The sequence below is a fragment of the Bos taurus genome, chromosome 18 (assembly GCF_002263795.3).
Source record: "Bos taurus isolate L1 Dominette 01449 registration number 42190680 breed Hereford chromosome 18, ARS-UCD2.0, whole genome shotgun sequence".
In the NCBI taxonomy this organism is placed as follows: Eukaryota; Metazoa; Chordata; class Mammalia; order Artiodactyla; family Bovidae; genus Bos; species Bos taurus.
This window is the reverse complement of record NC_037345.1, coordinates 35,908,344-35,929,038: the sequence shown is the minus strand read 5'-3', so window position 1 is coordinate 35,929,038 and position 20,695 is coordinate 35,908,344. Positions and strand designations below refer to the sequence as shown.

General features: G+C 44.3%; 1 protein-coding gene across 5 annotated transcripts in view; it reads right to left on the bottom strand.

Annotated features, from left to right (window-relative positions):
* The window catches only part of CDH3 (cadherin 3), a 117,251-nt gene that overhangs the window by 86,468 nt on the left and 10,088 nt on the right, over positions 1–20,695 (bottom strand). The window contains exons 1-3 of one of the 5 annotated variants that reach the window (XM_010814406.4): positions 12,563–12,676; positions 8,574–8,673; positions 6,383–6,436 (exon numbers count right to left, since the gene is read on the bottom strand). The exons of 1 other annotated variant lie outside the window; for it this stretch is intronic. In XM_010814406.4, the coding sequence (XP_010812708.1) occupies positions 6,383–6,385 (3 nt within the window). In that variant the 5' untranslated portion in view covers positions 6,386–6,436; positions 8,574–8,673; positions 12,563–12,676. Of the gene's footprint in view, positions 1–6,382; positions 6,437–8,573; positions 8,674–12,562; positions 12,799–20,695 lie in introns of those variants that run through there. 3 more of the 5 variants (XM_010814403.4, XM_059876502.1, XM_010814404.4) reach the window with 3 other exon arrangements.

Sequence of the window (20,695 nt, the reverse complement as noted above, 5' to 3'; positions counted from 1 at the left end):
CTGGAAAAGACCCTGATGCTGGGAAAGATTGAAGGCAAAAAAAGAGATGGTTAGATAGCATCACCAACTCAACAGACACAAATGTGAGCAAACTCCGGGAGATACTTATTGTAGAGGAGCCTAGTGTGCTGCAGTCCATGACTTAGCAATAAAGAAGATTTACTCAGCTCCACCACCTACTGGGGAGGGAGACAACGAACAGCTATTTTCTGTAAGGTAACAGTATGATAAAGGTAATCAATCCCAAGGAACTCTGAAAACTTGGGAAAGCACCTGTCTACCTGGTCATGTTCTCATCTCTCATCCAAACCCTCCCTATTCTGAGTCCTGCACGTATTAAGGCAATGTTTCACCCTCCAGGTGGGCAGGGCCTGTTGACTCAGATAATAACACTGAAAAAGCGTCTGCTGTCCATTATTGCTTTCATTGATTGCACCACTGCCAAGACCGCATACTCTTCAAGGACATCAACAGTACAACAGACAAATCAACTGATAGGCTCACCCAGTAGAACACTAAACAGTAATGGGAATGAATGGGCTGGAATGACAGTCAACATGGATGAATCTCATGGACATAATGTTGAGTGAAAGCATCCAGACACAGGGACTTTCCTCGTAGTCCAGTGGTTAAGAATCTGCCTGCCAATACAGAGGACATGGGTTTGATCCCTGGTCCGAGACGATCCTACATGCCGCAGTGCAATTAAGCCCATGCACCACAACTACTGAGCCCGCACTCTGCAACAAAGGGTAGCCCCCACTCGCCGTAACTTCAGGAAGTCCGGGCACAGCAATGAAGACCAAGTGTTGCCAAAAATAAGTAAATAAATAATTTGAAAAATGCTTAGCACACAGTAAATATTAAATAGATGTTTGCTAAGTCAGGATTCTTTCCTCTAGGATACTGGAGTCAGCCTCCCACTTCATTTCCTCTTTAAAGGGCTGTATTAGTTAACTGTTACTGTATAGTAAACCATCATGAAACTCAGTGGCTTGAAAAACAATTGCTCATGAGTCTGTGGGCCAGATGGGTGGTTCTGCTGCTCTGAGCAGGCTTGCTCATCTCACCTGGGCTCATTCATGTATCTGTAGTCAGTCAGCTGGCAGGTCAGCAGGTGGCTGGCGGGGCTAGGACGGTCTCATTCATGTCTGGAGTTGGCTGGCTTCTGTCTGGGCAGCAGGGGTGACTGGGCCATGATGATCCAGCAGTCTAGCCTGGGCTTGCTGTCATGCATGCAAGGCTTCTTGGGGCCTGAATGTGATCCACCATCACTTCTCCAGCACTCTATTGGCCAAAGTAAGACTGGTCCCTATTCAAGGCCTGGGGAACTAGACCCTACCTTTTATATGGAAGAGTAGCTAAGTCATATTATAAAGGGTATGGAGATGGGAGGGCTGAATGTGGCTAGTTTTGATATAAAACTAGCACAAGAGCATTGATGCCTGGTGTGGGGAGTTCGGAATATACTTGTCAGTTGAGGAAGTAGGAGTGTCGCCTCCCAGTTTTAAGGCCAGATCAGAGTGGATTCAAATGCCAGCTCCAGCAACCATCTGAGAGGCCTTTGGGTGACTTACTCCACCTCCCTGACCTTCGGTTTCCTCATAGGGTTGTTTTGAAGGTCAATCAAGAGAACACAGGGAAGGGGCTGAGCACAGGCCAGTGTACCTGACGCTCACAGAGTGAAGAGTCAACAACTAGAGCTCACCTCATCCTTAAAACACAGGGTTCATCCTGGGCTCTGCTGACTCCTGCCTCGGCTTCCCAAGGCTGAGAAGGAGATGGAAACCAGGCCATGTGGGAGCATGATTTCATATTGAGAACCATGAAATGTCAGTTACAGAGTAAGAGTTTCATTATAGTTCTTTGGGGAAAGAAGGAAGGAATGCGATCTGGTGGGCAGAAGGGAGGGGGCTGAGGAGGAGGATGGGAGCAAGAGAGATAGATGGAGGTCAAGAGGGAAATGCTGAGCCATTGGAAAGGAGTCTCCCCTCATCCCTTAAAAAACAACGTGAATGACATTTTTATTTGATGTTTTGTTTTTGCTCTGATTAAAAAATTACTGTGTGTTGACTTGACAGAGTTTTAAAAATGCACTGACCAAGAGCATTATGCTAAGTGAAGTAAGTCCAACACAGAACATGTGTGCTCACTTAGATGTGAAATCTAAAATCAAAACAAAAAACCCAAACTCACAGATACAGAGAACAGATGGATGACTGCCAGAGGTGGGGGGTGGGTAAAATGGGTGAAAGGGGTCAAAAGGAGCAAACTTCCAGTGATAAATAACTCATGGGATGTAATATACAACATGGGGACTATAGCTAATTATACTATAGTGCATATCTGAATGTTGGTTAAGAATAGATCTTAAAACTTCTCATCACAAGAAAAAAATGTGTAACTATGTGTAGTGACTAAACCACCACCACCACATGTGGTGATGAATATCAACTAGACATGCTGTAGTGATCATTTAACAATATATGAAAGTGAAAGGCACTCAGTCGTGTCTGATTCTTTGAGACCCCATGGACTATACAGTACATGGAATTCTCCAGGCCAGAACAGTGGAGTGGGTAGCCTTTCCCTTCTCCAGGGGATCTTCCCAACCCAGGTCTCCTCCATTGCAGACAGATTCTTTACCAGCTGAGCCACAAGGGAAGCCCAGTATATACAATATAACAATATATATATATAGTTGTGTATATACAAACAGCAAATCATTATGTTGTATAGCTTGAAGTAATATAATGTTAATGTCAATAAAAACAAAACAGAACAAAAGCAAAATACACAGACTCTTTCACTCCTAATCCCACCAACCGGGTATCAGCGGCTGATATTTACAAGAGCCTCAGTGTGTGTGCCCACACTGTCACAAATGCTTTGTATGCCCATGACTCTCGTGGTAACTCTAGGAGCTGGATGTCTTGGCCTCATTGCACAGGGGAGGGGCGGACGGGAGCACAGAGAATATAAATCACTCACCCAGGCCATCAGCTCTGGTGAACAGCAGAGCCTGGATTCCAATCCAAGCTACCTAGGGCCTGAAGTCTTGCATGTCCCCACAGGGCAAGGCACCACCTGGGCACGGCTGACACTTGGTGTATTTCCCTTTATTTTCTTTCACTTTCTGGAAACTGTACCACTACTTTATTACTTTTTCAAAGGCTATTTGAAAAACGAGTACTTGTTAGATGTGGCTGTCTTCCCCTTCCCATTTTTTTTTCTGTAATTTGTAATTTTGATATATAGTCATCCCTCCATATCCATGGGTTCCCTAATGAAGGATTCAACCAACCACAGATTGAGAATATTTGGGGGAAAAAAAGTCCAGAAAGTTCCAAAAGCAAAACTTGAATTTGCCACGTGTCCAGCAACTACTTATATGGCATTTACATTGTATTAGGTATGATAGGTAACCTAGAAATGATTTAGCATATAGGAGGATGTGAGAATGGTGTTATATGCAAATACTGTGCCATTTTCTATAAGGGACTTGAACATCTGTGGATTTCGGTATCTACAGTGGTGGGAAAGGCAGGGAGTGATACTGGGACCAATCCCCTGTGAATACCAAGGGACAACTGTGACTTCAAACTTACAGAAGGGTTGAAAGATTAGTATAAAACACTCTATATCAACCAGTTATTTACCACATATTTTCTCATTTTCTCTCTTCACATAATTATTTATATGTGTGTATGCATTTTTCTGAACAATCTGACATTAAATTGGAGACATCATGGTCTTTAACCCCTGAATGCTTCAATATGCATTTCCTAAAAACAAAGACATGTCCATTCATAACCACAGTACAAAGAGCAAACTCAGGACATTTAGCATTGTAGCAATATTATCATCTAATTTATGGTCCATATTTAAACTGTGTGTGTGTCTGTGTGTGTAATTTTTTTCCCAGTCCAGGATCTAAACCAGGATCCTGTATTGCAAGTAGCAGTCCTATCACTTTAGCCTCCTTTAAACTGGAATACAGTCTCAATCTTTGTCTTTTTCCTTTTTCTTTTAAATGAAGTATATATGATTTACAATATTGTGTTAGTTTTAGATGTACAACATAGCAAGTCAGTATTTTTGCAGGTTCTATGCCATTACAGGTTATTTCAAGATAATGGGCATAATCCGTGCTGCACCGTATATTTTGGCTGTTTTGAATAATGCTGCTAGGAATGTTTGTGTACAGATCTTGTAAGGACACATTTTCCTTCCTCTGGGGTATATACATGAGAATGGAGTTGCTGGGTCACATGGTAACTCTACATCTAGTCATTTGAGGGACTGGGAGTGTCCCTCAGTGGCTGTTCCATTTTATCTTCCCACCAGCAGTGTAGGAGGATTCCTTTCAAAACACTTCTACAAACAGAAACAACCCCAGAGATGGGCATCACTACTCTCATCTTCCCAACAAAGACTGAGGGGCAGAAAGGGGATGTGACTTCTCAGAAGACACCCTGCCGCAAGGACTAGGCTCCAATCCTGGGACTGCCCTCCTTCCTTCAGGAAACCTGACTTTTAGGCCAAAACAGTAGGTCTTTGAGAGGTGATGGGGTAAAGGGCAGAGAAAAGGAATCTGCAGATACCAAGCCTCACAATAGAGATGGAAGTTTCTGGTTTTAGGAATGGAGATATCAAAGCCACTTATGTTTTTATTAGGCGACAGCCAGAGCCAGGTTCTGACTAATTAATGATGATCAAAGTGCTCTGGCAAGATGTGCTCTGCAAACACCAGCCATGAATTATTCACAACTGGGTCTTCTTAGCTGGAGGGGAGGAGGCTGCCAAGGAATAGAAAAAATCAAGGTCCTCACTTCCCCCTCAGCTTGCATGAGCCTGAGCCCTCCTGCAGGACTCAAGTTTCTCAATCCAGAAAATGGGTCTAGATATGAGCTCTCATCCCTTTACATTCCTAGGCCAGGACTTGGCAACCTGAGTCCTGTTCCCATCAAGGCAGTACGTACCAAGCTGCCTCCACCAAACAATAATTAATAATACCACACAAAGTTCAGGGGTGGACAAACATTTCCTATAAAGACCAGGTTTTTATTAGGTCTTTGGGCTAATTAAACACTTGTGCTTTGCAGGTGTGTCACAGCACTCACCCCTGCCTTTGCAGTGCAAAGGCACCACACACAACACATAAACGAATGAAAGCAGCTGTCCCATGAAATGTTCTTTGTGGACACTGAAATTTGACTTCTGTATAATTTTCACATGTTATAAAATATTCTTCTTTTGATTTTTCCCTACTATTTAAGAATATAAAAACCATTCCTAGCTCTTGGACTATATAATAACAGGTGTTGCCTCAAAATGTTAAACATAATTGCTGTTTAACTCAACAATTCTACTCCTAAGTATATACTGAAAATAAATGAAAATGTAAGGGACTTCCCTGGCAGTCAAGTGCTTAAGACTCCACACTTCCACTGCAGGGGATGTGGGTTCGATCCCTGGTCAGGGAACTAAGATCCCATATGCTACGTGGCCAAAAAAACAAAGTAGAAGAAAAACACAAATGTCCATCAACTGATGAATGGATAAACAAAATGTGGTATATCCAGTGAAATATTGTTCAACCATAAAAAGGACCAAAGTTTTATATACACATGTTACAATATGGATTAGCCCTGAAAACAGTCAAGCTTTCAAGAAAGCCAAGGCTCAGAGAAAGCACAGACAAGGACGCAGGTAACCAGTGGTGAGGTGTGAGCAGAACCAGGTCTTTGAAATCCTTGTCCAGTGCTTGCTGCAGCAGACTTTCCCAGAATTACATTCAGAAACCAAAGTATGTCACTCCTCAAAGCCCCAGGGAAGAAGAGATCTAGGGAGGGGACGCCTCCCTAGACCTGTCCCTCCCTCCTATGCCTCTGCATCACCCTTCCTGTTCCCCATGCCACCTTCCTCCTCTCTGCCCCTGGGCTCCTCCCAGTTCTCTTCTCTCCTTTCCTTCCCAGAACCACTAAGCAAGGCTGTCCCTCCCTACTTCTTACTCAGGGTGCTGGGGAGGGGGGCAGTGGGAAGACTACAGGGAGGCTTCTCCAGGAATCCAGTCCATGTGACACATCTGGAAAAGGGCTCCAAAAGTGTGAGGAACAAGTCCAGGTCACACAGCAGATATGGAACATTTGAGTTCCTTGATATTTTTGAGACTGAAGAGAGAAGGTGTGGGGCAAGAATAGGGTTTGTGGTGAGCCAAGCTCCATCCCATTCCTGATTTTTCTCCACACAACACATACCCCTGCCCTGCTTCACACTTTCAAAGGCACTAACTACTACAATAAGGGCTTTTAAAAATATTAAAATACTGAGTGTAGAAAAAAACCAGCACCTGGATTCAAATCCTGGCTTCTTCACTCACCATCTGTGTGACTTCTGGCAGCTCATTTCGTATCTCTAACCTCAGTTTCTTTACCTATAATATGGGCATGATAACAGTACCGATTCAAAGAGTTGTGTGACAATGAAATGAGGCTATAAAAAGCACTAAAAACAAGTGCATGGCCCTAGCAAGCACTTAATGCATCATTGCATTTTCCCAGAGATTTCCTTCATACATTTTTTTCCCTACAAAAATGAAATCATTCTGTATTCACTATTTTATAATGGATCTCACCCCTCACCTTAACTGAATTAACATCTTTCCATAGCATTAGAAATTTTCCTATAGAACATCTTTCTTCTTCCTTTTTTTTGGCCTCACTATGCATGGCTTTTGGGGATCTTAGTTTTCTGACCAGGGATCGAACCCAGGCCTTTAGCAGTGAAAGGAGAGTCCTAACCACTAGACCACCAGGGAATTACCTAGAACATCTTTCTTAAGATAGCATATGCGTATGTACTATTCCATTTCCTGAAGTGGGATCCTTAGTATGATCTTTGTTTTTCCATGACCAAACATGTTCTTCCTTGTCTTTGACCAATTACTGCTTCAGGGTAAATTCCTAGGGAATTGGCTGAGTCAAAAGGTGTGCAGGTGTTTTAGGCTTTCGGCCTGTAACTGTCAAACTGCTTCTAAGAAAAGTTCACAACTAGTTTGACTTCCATCAACTTGGAAAAGAAGGCTCCATGCTCTCCAAGGCCTTGTCTCCTCTTACCATTTAGAAACATCATTTCTAACTTGACCCAAGAGAAGTGCTATTTGCTGCCATATTTTGATCTGCAGCCCCAACTCTTCCTAATGGAACTCAATTCAGGCATCTGCTTAATCCTATGATTCTCTGGGTGGCTCTGGGCTGGTCATCAACTTCTCTGAACCCAGAAGTCTCAGCTATAATTCACAAATAAGTCCTCTCTCTCGCTTTTTTTTTTTTTTTCCTGCACCAGGTCTTACTTGCAGCATGTAGGTTCTCAGTTGTGGCATTATGGATCTAGTTCCCTGACCACAGGTCGAACCTGGGCCCCTGCACAGTCTTAACCACTGGACCACCAGGGAAGTCCCCTAAGTTTCCTACATAATATAATATATGTAAAAACTCAACTCCAAGTCACATTCCAATTATTTGAAACATGGCTGTAGCAGAAACAAGGATGGCATTTCAGGAGACCCCTGTAGGTAACTGTGGTGCACATGGGGAAACTGAGGCCTGGGATGTGGAAGTCTTCCCAATAAAAAATCAGAAATATCTTACAGAAAATGGGTGAAAACATGACTAGGCAATTTAGAGAGGAAATCTAAATGTGTGCTACTAGACAAAGAGATGTTCAAAGTCATCAGTTATCAGGAAAATGCTAGCAGAACAAAGAGAAACCAAGTCACAGAGTAGCAAACATTAGGAAGTTGGATAAAACCAAGTGTCGCTAGGGTATAAGGAAATGGGGCTTTATACACCACAGCAGAAGCAGACTAAGACCGTGAAACCCAGCAATTCCATTTCTGGAAAAATATCCCAGGGACCTTCCCACCAGCCAAGGATGTTTACTGCATTTGCTGTCTGTGGAAGCTAAATAGTGTAGTGTTAGTGGCTCAGTTGTGTTCAACTCTTTGCGACCCCATGGGCTGTGGCCCATCAGGCTTCTCTGTCCATGGAATTCTCCAGGCAAGAATACTGGAATGGGTTGCCACTCCTTTCTCCAGATGATTTTCCCAACCCAGGGATCAAATCTGGGACTCCTGCACTGCTGATTCTTTACTGTCTGAGCCGCCAGGGAAGGAGAGAAATGCCCCTCACTGGGAGCAGATATGCAAAATAAGATGAAGGCATCTTATAGAACAATTATGCAGCAATTTAAAACAATGAAATAGACCGGGGCTCAACAAACAAAGGCCTGTGGGCCAAATGTGACACGTCACCTGTTTTTGTACAACTTCACTGGAGCTGAGAATGATTTACATTTTTAAATGGTGGAGGAAAAAAAAATATGTTGTGACATATGAAAATGAGTAAACATATTATCTCCCTTGACTCCTGTGGGTCAAGAGTTTGGGAATGGCTTGACTGAGTGTTTCTTACTTGGGATCTGTCATGAAGTTGCAGTTAAGATGTCGATGGGGCTGTAATCATCTGAAGGTTTGACTGGGGTGGGAGAATCACTCAAGATGGTTCACTTACATGGCTGGCAAGTTGGAACTGTTGGCAGGAGGCCTCAGTTCTTCTTAGACCACTCCATAGGGCTGCTTGAGCGTCCTCACAGCATGGCAGCCGGCTTCCCCTAGAGTGGGTAATCAAGGGCAGCAAAGAGGATACTGCGATATCATCCATCCCCGAGCCTTGGAATTTGCACACTGATATCTTTGCCAATAGCCTATTTGTTGAGTAGGGTATGCACTTGCATATAATTGCATAGAATTGCAATACAACTGCACTGTATTCAGTGCAATTCAGCAAATATTCAGCTCTCTTCAGGGACTGCTCAAAGATATGAATACTGGGAGATCTCACTGGGGGCCATCTTGGAGGCTGGCTAACACAGTAAGAAACACAATGTGACCTACAGTAGATCCTTTTAATTAAAAAATTAAATTCACAGTCACATAAGACAATACTACACACTTGACAAAGCTACGTACAAATTCAAAGGTATTTATTATAAATGGAATGGGGGAGGAGGGTAATGGGATTGGAGGGGAGGGATGACAAGAAATGAATGAAAGAGTGAATTAGTAAAACCAGAGAAAAGCCTTGCACAAACCAACTAAGAGTGAGCTAGGAACTGAGAGGATTAATTCAATTCTCTTTACTCAAGCCCCCACCCTACTCTGTACCACTCCCACAAAGGGAAGAGAGATGAAGAAAACAGTTTCCTTGATTTCTTAGATCACAAGAACCCAGCCTCCCTCATTAAGCACCCCTTTCTCTGCCTGACACATATTATTCAATTCACGGTTGTCCCGCAGGGTTTCCAGAGTTCCAGTTCCTGGTTAAATAGAGATTTTTGCCTGCAGGAAGGGGTGTGGGGACCAGCAGAACAAGCCTGGGAAGAAAAGCCCTAGCTATTACCCAAATAGTGGTGCTGGTGCATTGCTCATCCCTCTTGCCAGGGTTCTTCCTTCTCTGGAGACAAAGGGCTTTCAGAGTGCAGAGGTCTGCAAATGCCCTGAGGTCCAGCGTGTGGGTGGTGGGAGAACTGAAACCCTCATTTCTTTAAAAATATATCTTGTGGCTCTAGGCCTTGTGATTTCTTTCATTTCTTTTAATCTTCGTAAGCTCACTATGCAAGAATTGTTATTTCAAGATACCCAGAGAAGTTACATTGTTTTTAACTGTTTTACCTTCCTGTAAAGTCATTCATTCATTCATCCAGCAAATACTTATGGAGAACCTACTATGTGCCAGTACTAGCCATACAGCAGTGAACAAAGCAGGCAAAGCCCCTGTCATAAGGGCGTGGAGGAGTAGTAGGAACAGACATTAGACAGTATACAAACAAAAAATATAATACGTAAACTAAAATCGGCCAAAGAGACAAAAAGTCATTGTGTTATTAGGGAATCCTTGTATTTGAACTGAGACCTGAAGGGTAATAAGGAGTTAGCCCAGTGAAGAGATGTTTTGGAGGAAAAATAGCAGGTGTAAAGGCCCTGAGGTAGGAATAAACTTGTGTTGGAGGTGATTAGGAAGGCAGGCAGGACTCATATCAGAGACGTTATGGTAGTTCTTTGTCTAAAGAACTTGGGCTTTATTCTGAGAGCGTCATATACAACTGACTCCACCATAATTAGTCACATGACCTTGGCCAAATTACTTCACTCCTCTGAGCTTAGTTTACCTATCTATAAAGTGGGTAATATTCAGTTAGCCAAAAAAGTTCCTTCAGTTTTAAAGTAAAAACAAAGGACACATTTTCCATTTTCACCAAGAACTTTATTGAACGTATTCACCATTTTGTTCTACTACCTTCTGCCATTTTTCAGGCAACTTCATAATCCCATCTTCCCAGAACTTTTTGTCTTTTTGAGCAAAGAACTGGTCCAGGTGCCTTTTACAGTCTTCCAGGGAAATGAAACTTTTTCCATTAAGAGAATTTTGTAAAGAACGAAATAAATGGAAATCCGAAGGTGCAATGTCTGGTGAATACGGCGGATGAATCAGAACTTCCCAGCCAAGCTGTAACAGTTTTTGCCTGGTCATCAAAGAAACATGTGGCCTTGCATTATCCTGATGGAAGATTATGCGCTCTCTGTTGACTAATTCTGGACGCTTTTCATCGAGTGCTGCTTTCAATTGGTCTAACTGGGAGCAATACTTGTTGGAATTAATCGTTTGGTTTTCTGGAAGAAGCTCATAATAGAGGACTCCCTTCCAATCCCACCATATACACAACATCACCTTCTTTGGATGAAGACTGGCCTTTGGTGTAGTTGGTGGTAGTTCATTTTGCTCACCCCACCTTCCCTTCTGTTCCACATTATTGTACAGTATCCACTTTTCATCGCCGGTCACAATTTGTTTTAAAAATGGAACGTTTTCATTACGTTTAAGTAGAGAATCACACGTGGAAATACGGTCAAGAAGGTTTTTTTCACTTAAGGTACGTGGGACCCAAACACCAAAGCGATTAACATAACCAAGCTGGTGCAGATGGTTTTCAACACTTGATTTAGACACTTTGAGTATGTCGGCTATCTCCCTTGTGGTATAACGTTGATTGTTCTCAATTAATGTCTTGATTTGACTGCTGTCAACTTCAACTGGTCTACCCAACCGTGGGGCATGGTCCAGTGAGAAATCTCCAGCACGAAACTTTGCAAACCACTTTTGACACGTTCGATCAGTCACAGCACCTTCTCCATACACTGTACAAATCTTCTTTTGTGTTTCAGTTGCATTTTTTCCTTTCTTGAAATAATAAAGCATAATATGTGGGAAATGTTGTTTTTTTTCTTCCATCTTCAGTATTAAAATAGCTACACAAAAATTCACCAATTTTGGTTAAGTTTTTTTTTTTTTAACGCATGCTAATATGACAGCTATCGCAATACAATCTAACAAAATTGTTTCCAATGAAGCTAAAGACAACTAAGCACTACTAGATCAATCTTGCAGAAAAAACCAAATGAACTTTTTGGCCACCACATCTTAAGATTCCCATGATGAAGGAAATCAATTACTGGTATTTGCAGAAGGCAATGGCAACCCACTCCTGTACTCTTGCCTGGAGAACCCCAGGGACGGGGGAGCCTGGTGGGCTGCCGTCTATGGGGTCGCAGAGTCGAACACGACTGACGGAACTTAGCAGCAGCAGACAAGGGGTAGAAAAAATGGCTTCAGTCGATCTGAGTTACTCCAGTTTTCTCCATCTTCTGCTACTCTGCGACCCCACCTACCTACCCTTTCTCCTCCTACCGCCCGGAACACCAAAGCCCCTTCTTTTATAGCTCTGCTTGAGGTCTCCCTCTATACTGGATTTCCCTTCCACCAGCCCCCATCTTTTTCCACCCTCTCCCTTGAGCCCCTCCTCCTCTCGCTTGAATTTGAGCTACAAACACTTCCTATTTCTAGCCCCGCCCACTTTCTGGGACACCTCTATCGACTTCTCTCTTTCCCATCCCTCCTCCAAACTACGCTCCCCACTCCCCCCACACACACTTTCTCTCGGACATCTCACCAAGCTGTTTAACCCTTTCTCCTATCTTCCAAGAAAACTACTCTTTAAACTGCCTTCCTCCACCCACCCTCACCAGTCCCGAAACAGTCTTTGCAAACTGTTCACTGCTCCCAAAGTTTACTCTTGAAACGTTATTCCTTTACCACCCTCATCTTCCAAATCGTTCCCTATTTGCCCCAATTCTTAAGTACTTAGCTCCTCAGGACCCAACTCCACCCCACTCTTCTCCGGTCTCTCATTCCACCCACAAAAGAAGCTGGATTACGGTCCGGACAGTCTCTTCCTTCCAGTCACCCTCCCAACTACCGCTCCCAGCAGCCTCTCCCTCCACCACTTAAAACGTCCCCTCGTAAGAACCTCACAGTCCTACCTTCCGCTAAGTCCCCTCTCTGATGTTCCCGCTACTTCCTGGGTTCCAGGTCTCCCCGACTCTCGCAAGCATCACGCGCAGGGCTCCCTCCCCACCCAGGGAAGAGCCCTTTCCCGCACATACCTCGAGGTTCTGGCCCGCGCCGCCCCTTTCTCCGTCCTCCGCCCGCACTTGGCCACTCTTTCCCTGTTTCTCCTGCTCCGTCCTGTTCGCCCCCTTCCATTTCTCCGCCTTCCGACTCAAAGCCACTCATTTCCTACTCCACAAAGGCGGGGGGGGGGGGGAGGGCCTCCCTACCCCAGGGGTCCCTCTGGGGCGCCCCTACTTCTGCGCACTTCCAGCCGTGCGCGAGCACTTCCGGGGCAAAGCACGCGAGGGCGTGCACGTGGGGCCGTGGCGCAGAGGATAGCGCCTAGTGTCAAATGCACCAGCTGTAGAGCTGGGGAAGGGGCGTGGGGAGCTGGGATGCGCCGGGGATGGGGAGTGATGGTGTATGGAGTTCGAGCGGATGCAACTTGCGGTGGGGCTAGTGGTTAGAAGAGTGGTTGACATGCTGGACTAGTCGTGTCAGAAGCTCTGGGTTCTCCCTGTCCCATGAGTCCCACCGCCACTACCGTAGTTGAGTCTGATCTGCAAACTTGGCATGCAATAGAGATAGAGATGTTTGCCAAAATGCAGGTTCCAAGGCCCCGGCCCCAAAAGACAAATTCTGGAGCCATGGAATAGGACCTAGAATCCTGCGTTTTTTAAAAACCATTTTCCGATATTTTGATGCAGAAGTCTGCGAAACTGAGACTCAAAAGACTGTCAACATTCCTTGCTTCCTTAGACTGGTCGTGGTATTTATTCTCTTCTACACCAAACTCATCCCTACCCCTCAGAAACCTCACACACAAAATACAAAGGAGACCTTAGTTCTGCCTAGAATACAACTGGTCAGCTCCATGTGGCTCCACTCAAACGCGCACTCCCAGTTAGAGAATGAGGTTATAGTCAGTCTTCTGCTCCAAGATCAAGTTTTAGATTCTCGTCCCTCTTTTCCTGGACCACTTCCTTCAGCAAGTTGGCAGGACTGCTAGAAGTCTGGGTGATGCTCTATGTCTTGATATTTTAAATATTTTTTTGCTGAATTTTGATAGAACCTGTGTGTGCCATGAAAACATTAGTTGAATATTTAGAAATAAACGTCCGTTGGACTTCCTGACTGTCCAGTGGTTAACGCTCTTTTCCCTTAATGCAGGGGGCCAAGGTTCCATCCCTGGTCAGGGAACTAGATTTCACATACCACAACTAAGGGTTTGCATGGATCTAAATAACCAGAAACTAGCTCTCAGGGCCCGGAGAAGGCAATGGCACCCCACTCCAGTACTCTTGCCTGGAAAATCCCATGGACGGAGGAGCCTGGAAGGCTGCAGTCCATGGGGTCGCTGAGGGCCGGACACGACTGAGCGACTTCACTTTCACTTTTCACTTTCCTGCATTGGAGAAGGAAATGGCAACCCACTCCAGTGTTCTTGCCTGGAGAACCCCAGGGACCGGGGAGCCTGGTGGGCTGCCGTCTATGGGGTCGCACAGAGTCGGACACAACTGAAGTGACTTAGCAGCAGCAGCAGCTCTCAGGGCCTCTATGCGCAAGGGATGCACCTGAGGGGAGGCGATCTGGAGTACCTGGCAATAGGGCAGATCAGCGTCAGCGATGTTAAGACGCATCCAGGCATCCCTGCAACAAGCTCGCCTGGTGCAAGTTCTGCAGCCTCCAGGGCACCCTCTTCGATGTGACACCGCCCTCTGGTGGCCACAAGCATGCTTGCGGCATCCGGGAAGGGAGACGGACGGGACCCTGCAGCACTAGCTCTCACTGGGACCAGCTTTGGGAGAGTTCCCCACAAGGGCCGCGCCCCCGCAATCCCGACTTGTTCACCGAGGGACCAAACATTTTAGAGAACGCCAACTACGAGCCGGCACAGGGCAAAGCGCTGTACAGATATTAACTTAATCCTCACATAAATCCTAACAGGTAGCCTCATTTACGGAGAAAGCAATGGGATTTTCCAGGCAAGAGTACTGGAGTGGGGTGCCATTGCCTTCTCCTGCAGCAGCCTCATTTAAGAGTTTGCTACAGGTCACTCAGAGAGCAAGTCTTGACTGTTTTTAGTTGTATAAAATATATTTGTGTCTCCATTTTTGAAAGATTTTGCTATATACAGAGTTCTAGGTTGACAGATTCTTTAAACACAATGAAGACTTCATTCCTCATTCATAGGGCTTCCACAGATGCTATTGGGAAGTCAGAAGTTAGGTTTTTTCCCTCTAATTGCTTATTTACCTTTTATATTACTACTTTTTCACCATGATGTATCTGTCGTGGACTTACTTTTAGTTATCCTCTTTGAATTTCATTGGGTTTCCTGAATCTGTACCTTGGTATGTCTTTCATACACCTTTTTCTGTATTTTCCTTCTGGGAATCTGATTAAATCTATATTGATCTTTCTACCCAACAGCTTAAGGTATTTGTTTTCTGTACTTCTCTATGCACTAGTTTCTGAACAATTTATTCTCACCTATATTACTTTGTTATCCTCTTTGAATTTCACTGGGTTTCCTGAATCTGTACCTTGGTATGTTTGACATATACCTTTTTCTGTATTTTCCTTCTGGGAATCTGATTAAATCTATGTTGATCTTTCTACCCAACAGCTTAAGGTGTTTGTCTTCTGTATTTCTCTGTACACTAGTTTCTGAACAATTTATTCTCACCTATATTTCAGTTCATTAATTCTTCTTTTATATTTAATTTGCTGTCAAACATATGGCTGTTGGAGTTTTGTTTTTTTTTTCTTAATTAGCTTTTTAAAAAAAATTCCATTTGGTTATTTTCTCAAAACTTCTATGTCAATTTTTTAAGGTTTGCCTTCATAGATGTTTTCAACAGGGTCTTTTATCTCTTTAAAAATACTAAGAAAAAATCAAGAAGTGCTATTTTATACCCTGTTAGTCCCAATATCTGATGTGTTTGTGTCTGTATTTGTTGTCTATTATTTCTGCATGTTCTCTTTCACGATTTATTTCCTTGAGTGTCTGATTATCTTTGAGAGTGTACTGGACGTTATTTGAAAAAGAAGGGTGTGTGTGAATACTTTAATGTCTGAGACGATAATATCTTTCTCTAAAGGATCATTTTCATTTGCTTTTATCAGGCAACTGAGCGCACCACTAGGTCAGTTATAGGGTTTGAAGGCTGAGGATCTCTACACCTCCAAGACAAGCTGAATTTGGGAGACATATCTATGCCACGGCTTATGTCCAGTTTAACATTTTCATGAGGGTGTCTCCATTTGGGGTCCCAGTTCAAATGTGGGGCAATTATTCAGACTCCCAGCTTTCAACATATTTACACTTGTATCTCTTATACTGCAAGTCCACCATCCTTACAGCTGGGTTTCACAGGTGTCTCCTTCCACCAGCAAATGTCTTCAGGCAAAAGTAGCTTTGAGCGTTGGGATTATGATTTAGTCTCTTGCTTCTCCTAGAGTTTGATCCTTAATTCTTCACTCTCCTCTTAGCTCTTTGGAATGCTTTTCTTTTTCAACGTTTTATTCAGTTGAAGTTATTTTCCATGGAAGAGTAGTAAGAGTAATTAGGTAGACTACCATTACCATTAGTGTAACCCTTCACTCAACGCTACGTTATTCTCCCTCCAGCCTACCTGCACAGGACCCTTCCTGTCCCCAGGAAGGGAGCTGACTGGAAGAGAGAAGAGGAGATGGTGTTTCTGGTTTTATGGCTCTGTTTCAAAGTAGAAATTCACAGTTCCTCAGGAAAAGCCACACTTTTTCCAGAAAGTGGAGATAATACCTTAAATTTCTCCACTCACCTAGACTACCTCCTGTCATAGGATAAGGGAGTTAGAGAAGGCAAGGTTTGGGAAAAGAACTAGACCGGCACTTTACAGGAACAGATCACCTTTAATGAGGCAAGAAGGGGCAACAGTATTAGTGAGCTGCTGCACTAACCCAAGAAAAGTGTAAGTATATATAGACATATATGTGGAAATCTACTGTCTTAAGGGGGCCAGTTCTTCTCCAAGGTTGTTCAGATTAGTCATCTCTTAAACTGCTGGGGCAAGGAATTCTGGAGATCGGCCAGAGGCTGGGCCTGGCTGGGAGCTGGGCAAAATCAACCTTAACGTCCATTTTTTTTCTTCCCATGAGAGAGTTCTTTGTTTTGCATAGAATGGTGGGGAGGATCCAGAGGGGAGGTTTAACTCCGGGCTGTTTTGAGCGGTGTAACTTTCCTTCAGTATGATTCAACGTCTCCCAAATTATCCAGATCAGGTGACAGAGATGGCAGTTTCCGGCCAATGGGCAGAGCGAGGGAAAACAGGACAAGGTCCCGGCCTGGGGTGTTCTACGCTAGCCATGGGACACGGGTGGTTGGTGGAGGCCACAGGAGGAGGGTAGCCTGGCTCTGGGCAAATACCATGCACGCGCCCAAGCTCTTGCCCTCTCTGCACTTTCTCAAAAGGGAATGAACACCAGACGGAGTGCAAACCTCCCCGCGCAGCTCGAAACTGAATGTGTCAGGCAGGGGTCAGACCCACGTTCCTTTCGCAAAGAGCGCCCCCGTCGGCGACGGAATACGTCAAACCGGAAGCAGAAGTGCTCCACCGCCAAGGCTTTCGGGAAATGTAGTCTCCAGCCGCGGGACGAGCCCCGGGGCCGCTCCGTCCGCATGCGTGTGGCCGAATTCTGTGGATTACACTCCCAACCCAGAGCTGGTACAATGTTCCGGGGCGGAAATGGGCTCCCTTTCTTTTTTCTGGCCTCGCAGCATGCGCGATCTTAGTTCCCCAACCAACACCAATGGAACTGTAGTGGCTTCCTCACAGGGAGATGCGCGCTGGTTTGGGGGCTGCGTTCAGCTTCATCCCAGCCCACTGTATTCATTCATAGAGGAGTGGTCTACTTCAGTCCTCACCTCCAACCCCTCTCCAGGTGGGTCACACGCGAGTTTGGTGCGGTAGCCCCTGGGACACAGTCCAATGGCTCCTGCCCACCGTCTAACTTCTTTCCTTGGGTGAGCTCATGCACAGAATAAACACATGTCCCGGTGTGCCAGCACAATCCCAGCTTCCCATCTAGTTAGCTCCCCCTTGAGAATGAGCTCAATGGTCCTGGTTTAGTGGATCAATAACGAGTGAACACGCACTACATACAGTCACCCTACCCAAGATCCACTGAAATCCTGGTCTTCTAAACGCTGACGGCAAAGAAGTAGGAGAGAGCCGGCTTGTCTGACCCCTGACACTCAGTTTCGAACTCCGCCTACGAACAACACAAAGGCGGACCCTCAGAGGGCTTCACACTCAGTGGGTAGAGTTTACTCCAGCAGCACACACCCCCCCGCCCCCCGCCCCTTCAGAAATCTCCAGACTGTGGCAGGCACCTATCGGTGTTAGATTACTCCCACCACCTTACCACCAAATACAAACGACCTGAGTGCATGGCGAGCTCTCCTAAGAACTGGGGGTAGTAGCCGCGTAGTGGGCCTGTGGTTTTGCTGGAGATAAAGACATAAGCTCCAGCGATTTCAGATGCCCCTAATACCTTTTGGTGCCTGATATACCTAGCACCATGCATGGGGAGGGATAGAGGCCTCACGCTATGACCAGAGGTACCGTCTCCTCTGGATACGACTCTGTTCCGTGGTTACATGTCAGTCGGGCCCTAGGAGTGAGAGGCTGTGAATCTCCTACCTCCTAATGAATCCTGTGGAGAGCATGTGCCCAGTTCTTGTGGTGCCCTTTAGAATGTAGGGGAACATGACATTTTTCATCTTTCAGACTTTAGCAGCAATTCTAAGCTAACAGAAAAATCCATGCCAAAACCCTGTGACAACTCTTTAACTTTTGAAAATGAATATTAAAATTTGAGAACTGGTAACTGCTAGTTCCTTAATGCACTTTTGTTTTAGTAAAACAAAAACCCCATTAATCATTACAGCTAAAAATTATCTGGTAGTACAAGAATAAAATACGATCTATGTTGGCTTCCATCTATGTTATCAGGTCCAAATTTCTTGGCTCCTTTATCCATTAAAATGTTTACCAAAAAAAAAAAAAAGTTTTTCCAAAATTATAAGGCTTTCACTAAAATTTGCTAGCAAAAATTAGCTCTTTCCACCAACACCTGCCAATAGTCATTTATGCTGCTTATCTATAGGAAGCCCTCTGTTCCCCTGTCCTCCCCTTCTTTTTAATTATTCCCTCAAATGGCATTTCTAGAGAGTGGAAACTGCTTTACTTGATTTTGACAGTACCGAGACATCCCTTTCTTGGGCCTGGATCAACTTCCCATCCTTGGAAACATGATTGCCCATTATTCCTTTTCCTAAATCCTTCAGGCATGCTGAATAGGTCAGCAAAGGTTGATGATACCAAAGGGGAACCAAGCTTGATTCCCCAGCTTGGTTGTGTGTGAGGAGGGACCAGATTAAGAGCAGGGAGGCAAACTAACTGTAAAAGAGTTTAAAATTCAGAGACACATATACAACAAATATGCATCACCTTCTTTTAACAAATATTTTGAGTTTTATTAAAAAAAAACTATAAAAGTTTGTCTGTCTTTATCCCTTCCCATCCCTTTCCCCTCTAACTCCAGAGGAAACCACCACTCTAAAGCTGATATTTTAATACTTTCCTACCTTTACTTCGCAAATTGATTTTTAAAAAGGTGATACGGACCTTTAATAAGCTTTATCACATTGTATATAATCCCTCTGTAACTTTATTTTCAATTGTTTTTGATGTTAGCCTTGTTAGTACATGTACATGCAGTCCAACCATTCATTAAACATTTGCGTTATCTCCTATACTGTGGAAAGGGCACTGAGAAAGATATGTAAGTTGCTGTTCTCAACCATCAAGCTGTTCACCTATTTTTGTACTTTAAGAATGTTATGCTTCAATAAAATTTACAAGTACATCATGAGAAATGCTGGACTGGAAGAAACACAAGCTGGAATCCAGATTGCCAGGAGAAAAATCAATAACCTCAGATACGCAGATGACACCACCCTTATGGCAAAGTGAAGAGGAACTAAAAAGCCTCTTGATGAAGGTGAAAGTGGAGAGTGAAAAAGTTGGCTTAAAGCTCAACATTCAGAAAACGAAGATCATGGCATCCGGTCCCATCACTTCATGGGAAATAGATGGGCAAACAGTGGAAACAGTGTCAGACTTTATTTTTCTGGGCTCCAAAATCACTGCAGATGGTGACTGCAGCCATGAAATTAAAAGAGGCTTACTCCTTGGAAGGAAAGTTATGACCAACCTAGATAGCATATTCAAAAGCAGAAACATTACTTTGCCAATAAAGGTCCGTCTAGTCAAGGCTATGGTTTTTCCTGTGGTCATACATGCATGTGAGAGTTGGACTGTGAAGAAGGCTGAGTGCCGAAGAATTGATGCTTTTGAACTGTGGTGTTGGAGAAGACTCTTGAGAGTCCCTTGGACGGCAAGGAGATCCAACCAGTCCATCCTAAAGGAGATCGGCCCTGGGATTTCTTTGGAAGGAATGATGCTAAAGCTGGAACTCCAATACTTTGGCCACCTCATGCAAAGAGTTGACTCACTGGAGAAGACTCTGATGCTGGGAGGGATTGGCGGCAAGAGAAGAGGATGAGATGGCTGGATGGCATCACTGACTCGATGGACATGAGTCTGAGTGAACTCCAGGAGTTGGTGATGGACAGGGAGGCCTGGCATGCTGCAATTCATGGGGTCGCAAAGAGTCGGACATGACTGAGCGACTGATCTGATCTGATCTGATCCCCCCCCCAAAATAGAAGGGCATATAAAAAGGAAGTAAAATATTTACTATGTCAGGTGGTGGTAGGTATTGTAGAGAAAATGAAGCTGGGAAGGGAGATGGGAGTATGCCATGAAGGGGCACTGGTTTTTTACTATTATTATTTTTTGGCCACACCACACAGCTTGTGATATCTGAGTTCCCCTGAGCAGGGATTCAACCTGTACCTTCAGCAATAAAAACAGGGAGTCCTAACCACTGGACTGCCAGGGAATTCTCACAAATTGCTATTTTGGTACAATAGTCAAGAAAGGGTTCACTGAATAAATATCTGCTGGAGGTGAAGAACCAAACTAAGTGATATCTAGGGGAAGAGGATTCCATAAAGAGTGAAAAGCAACAAGATATGGCCATCTTCATAGATCCTGCAAGTTAGCAAACAGAAC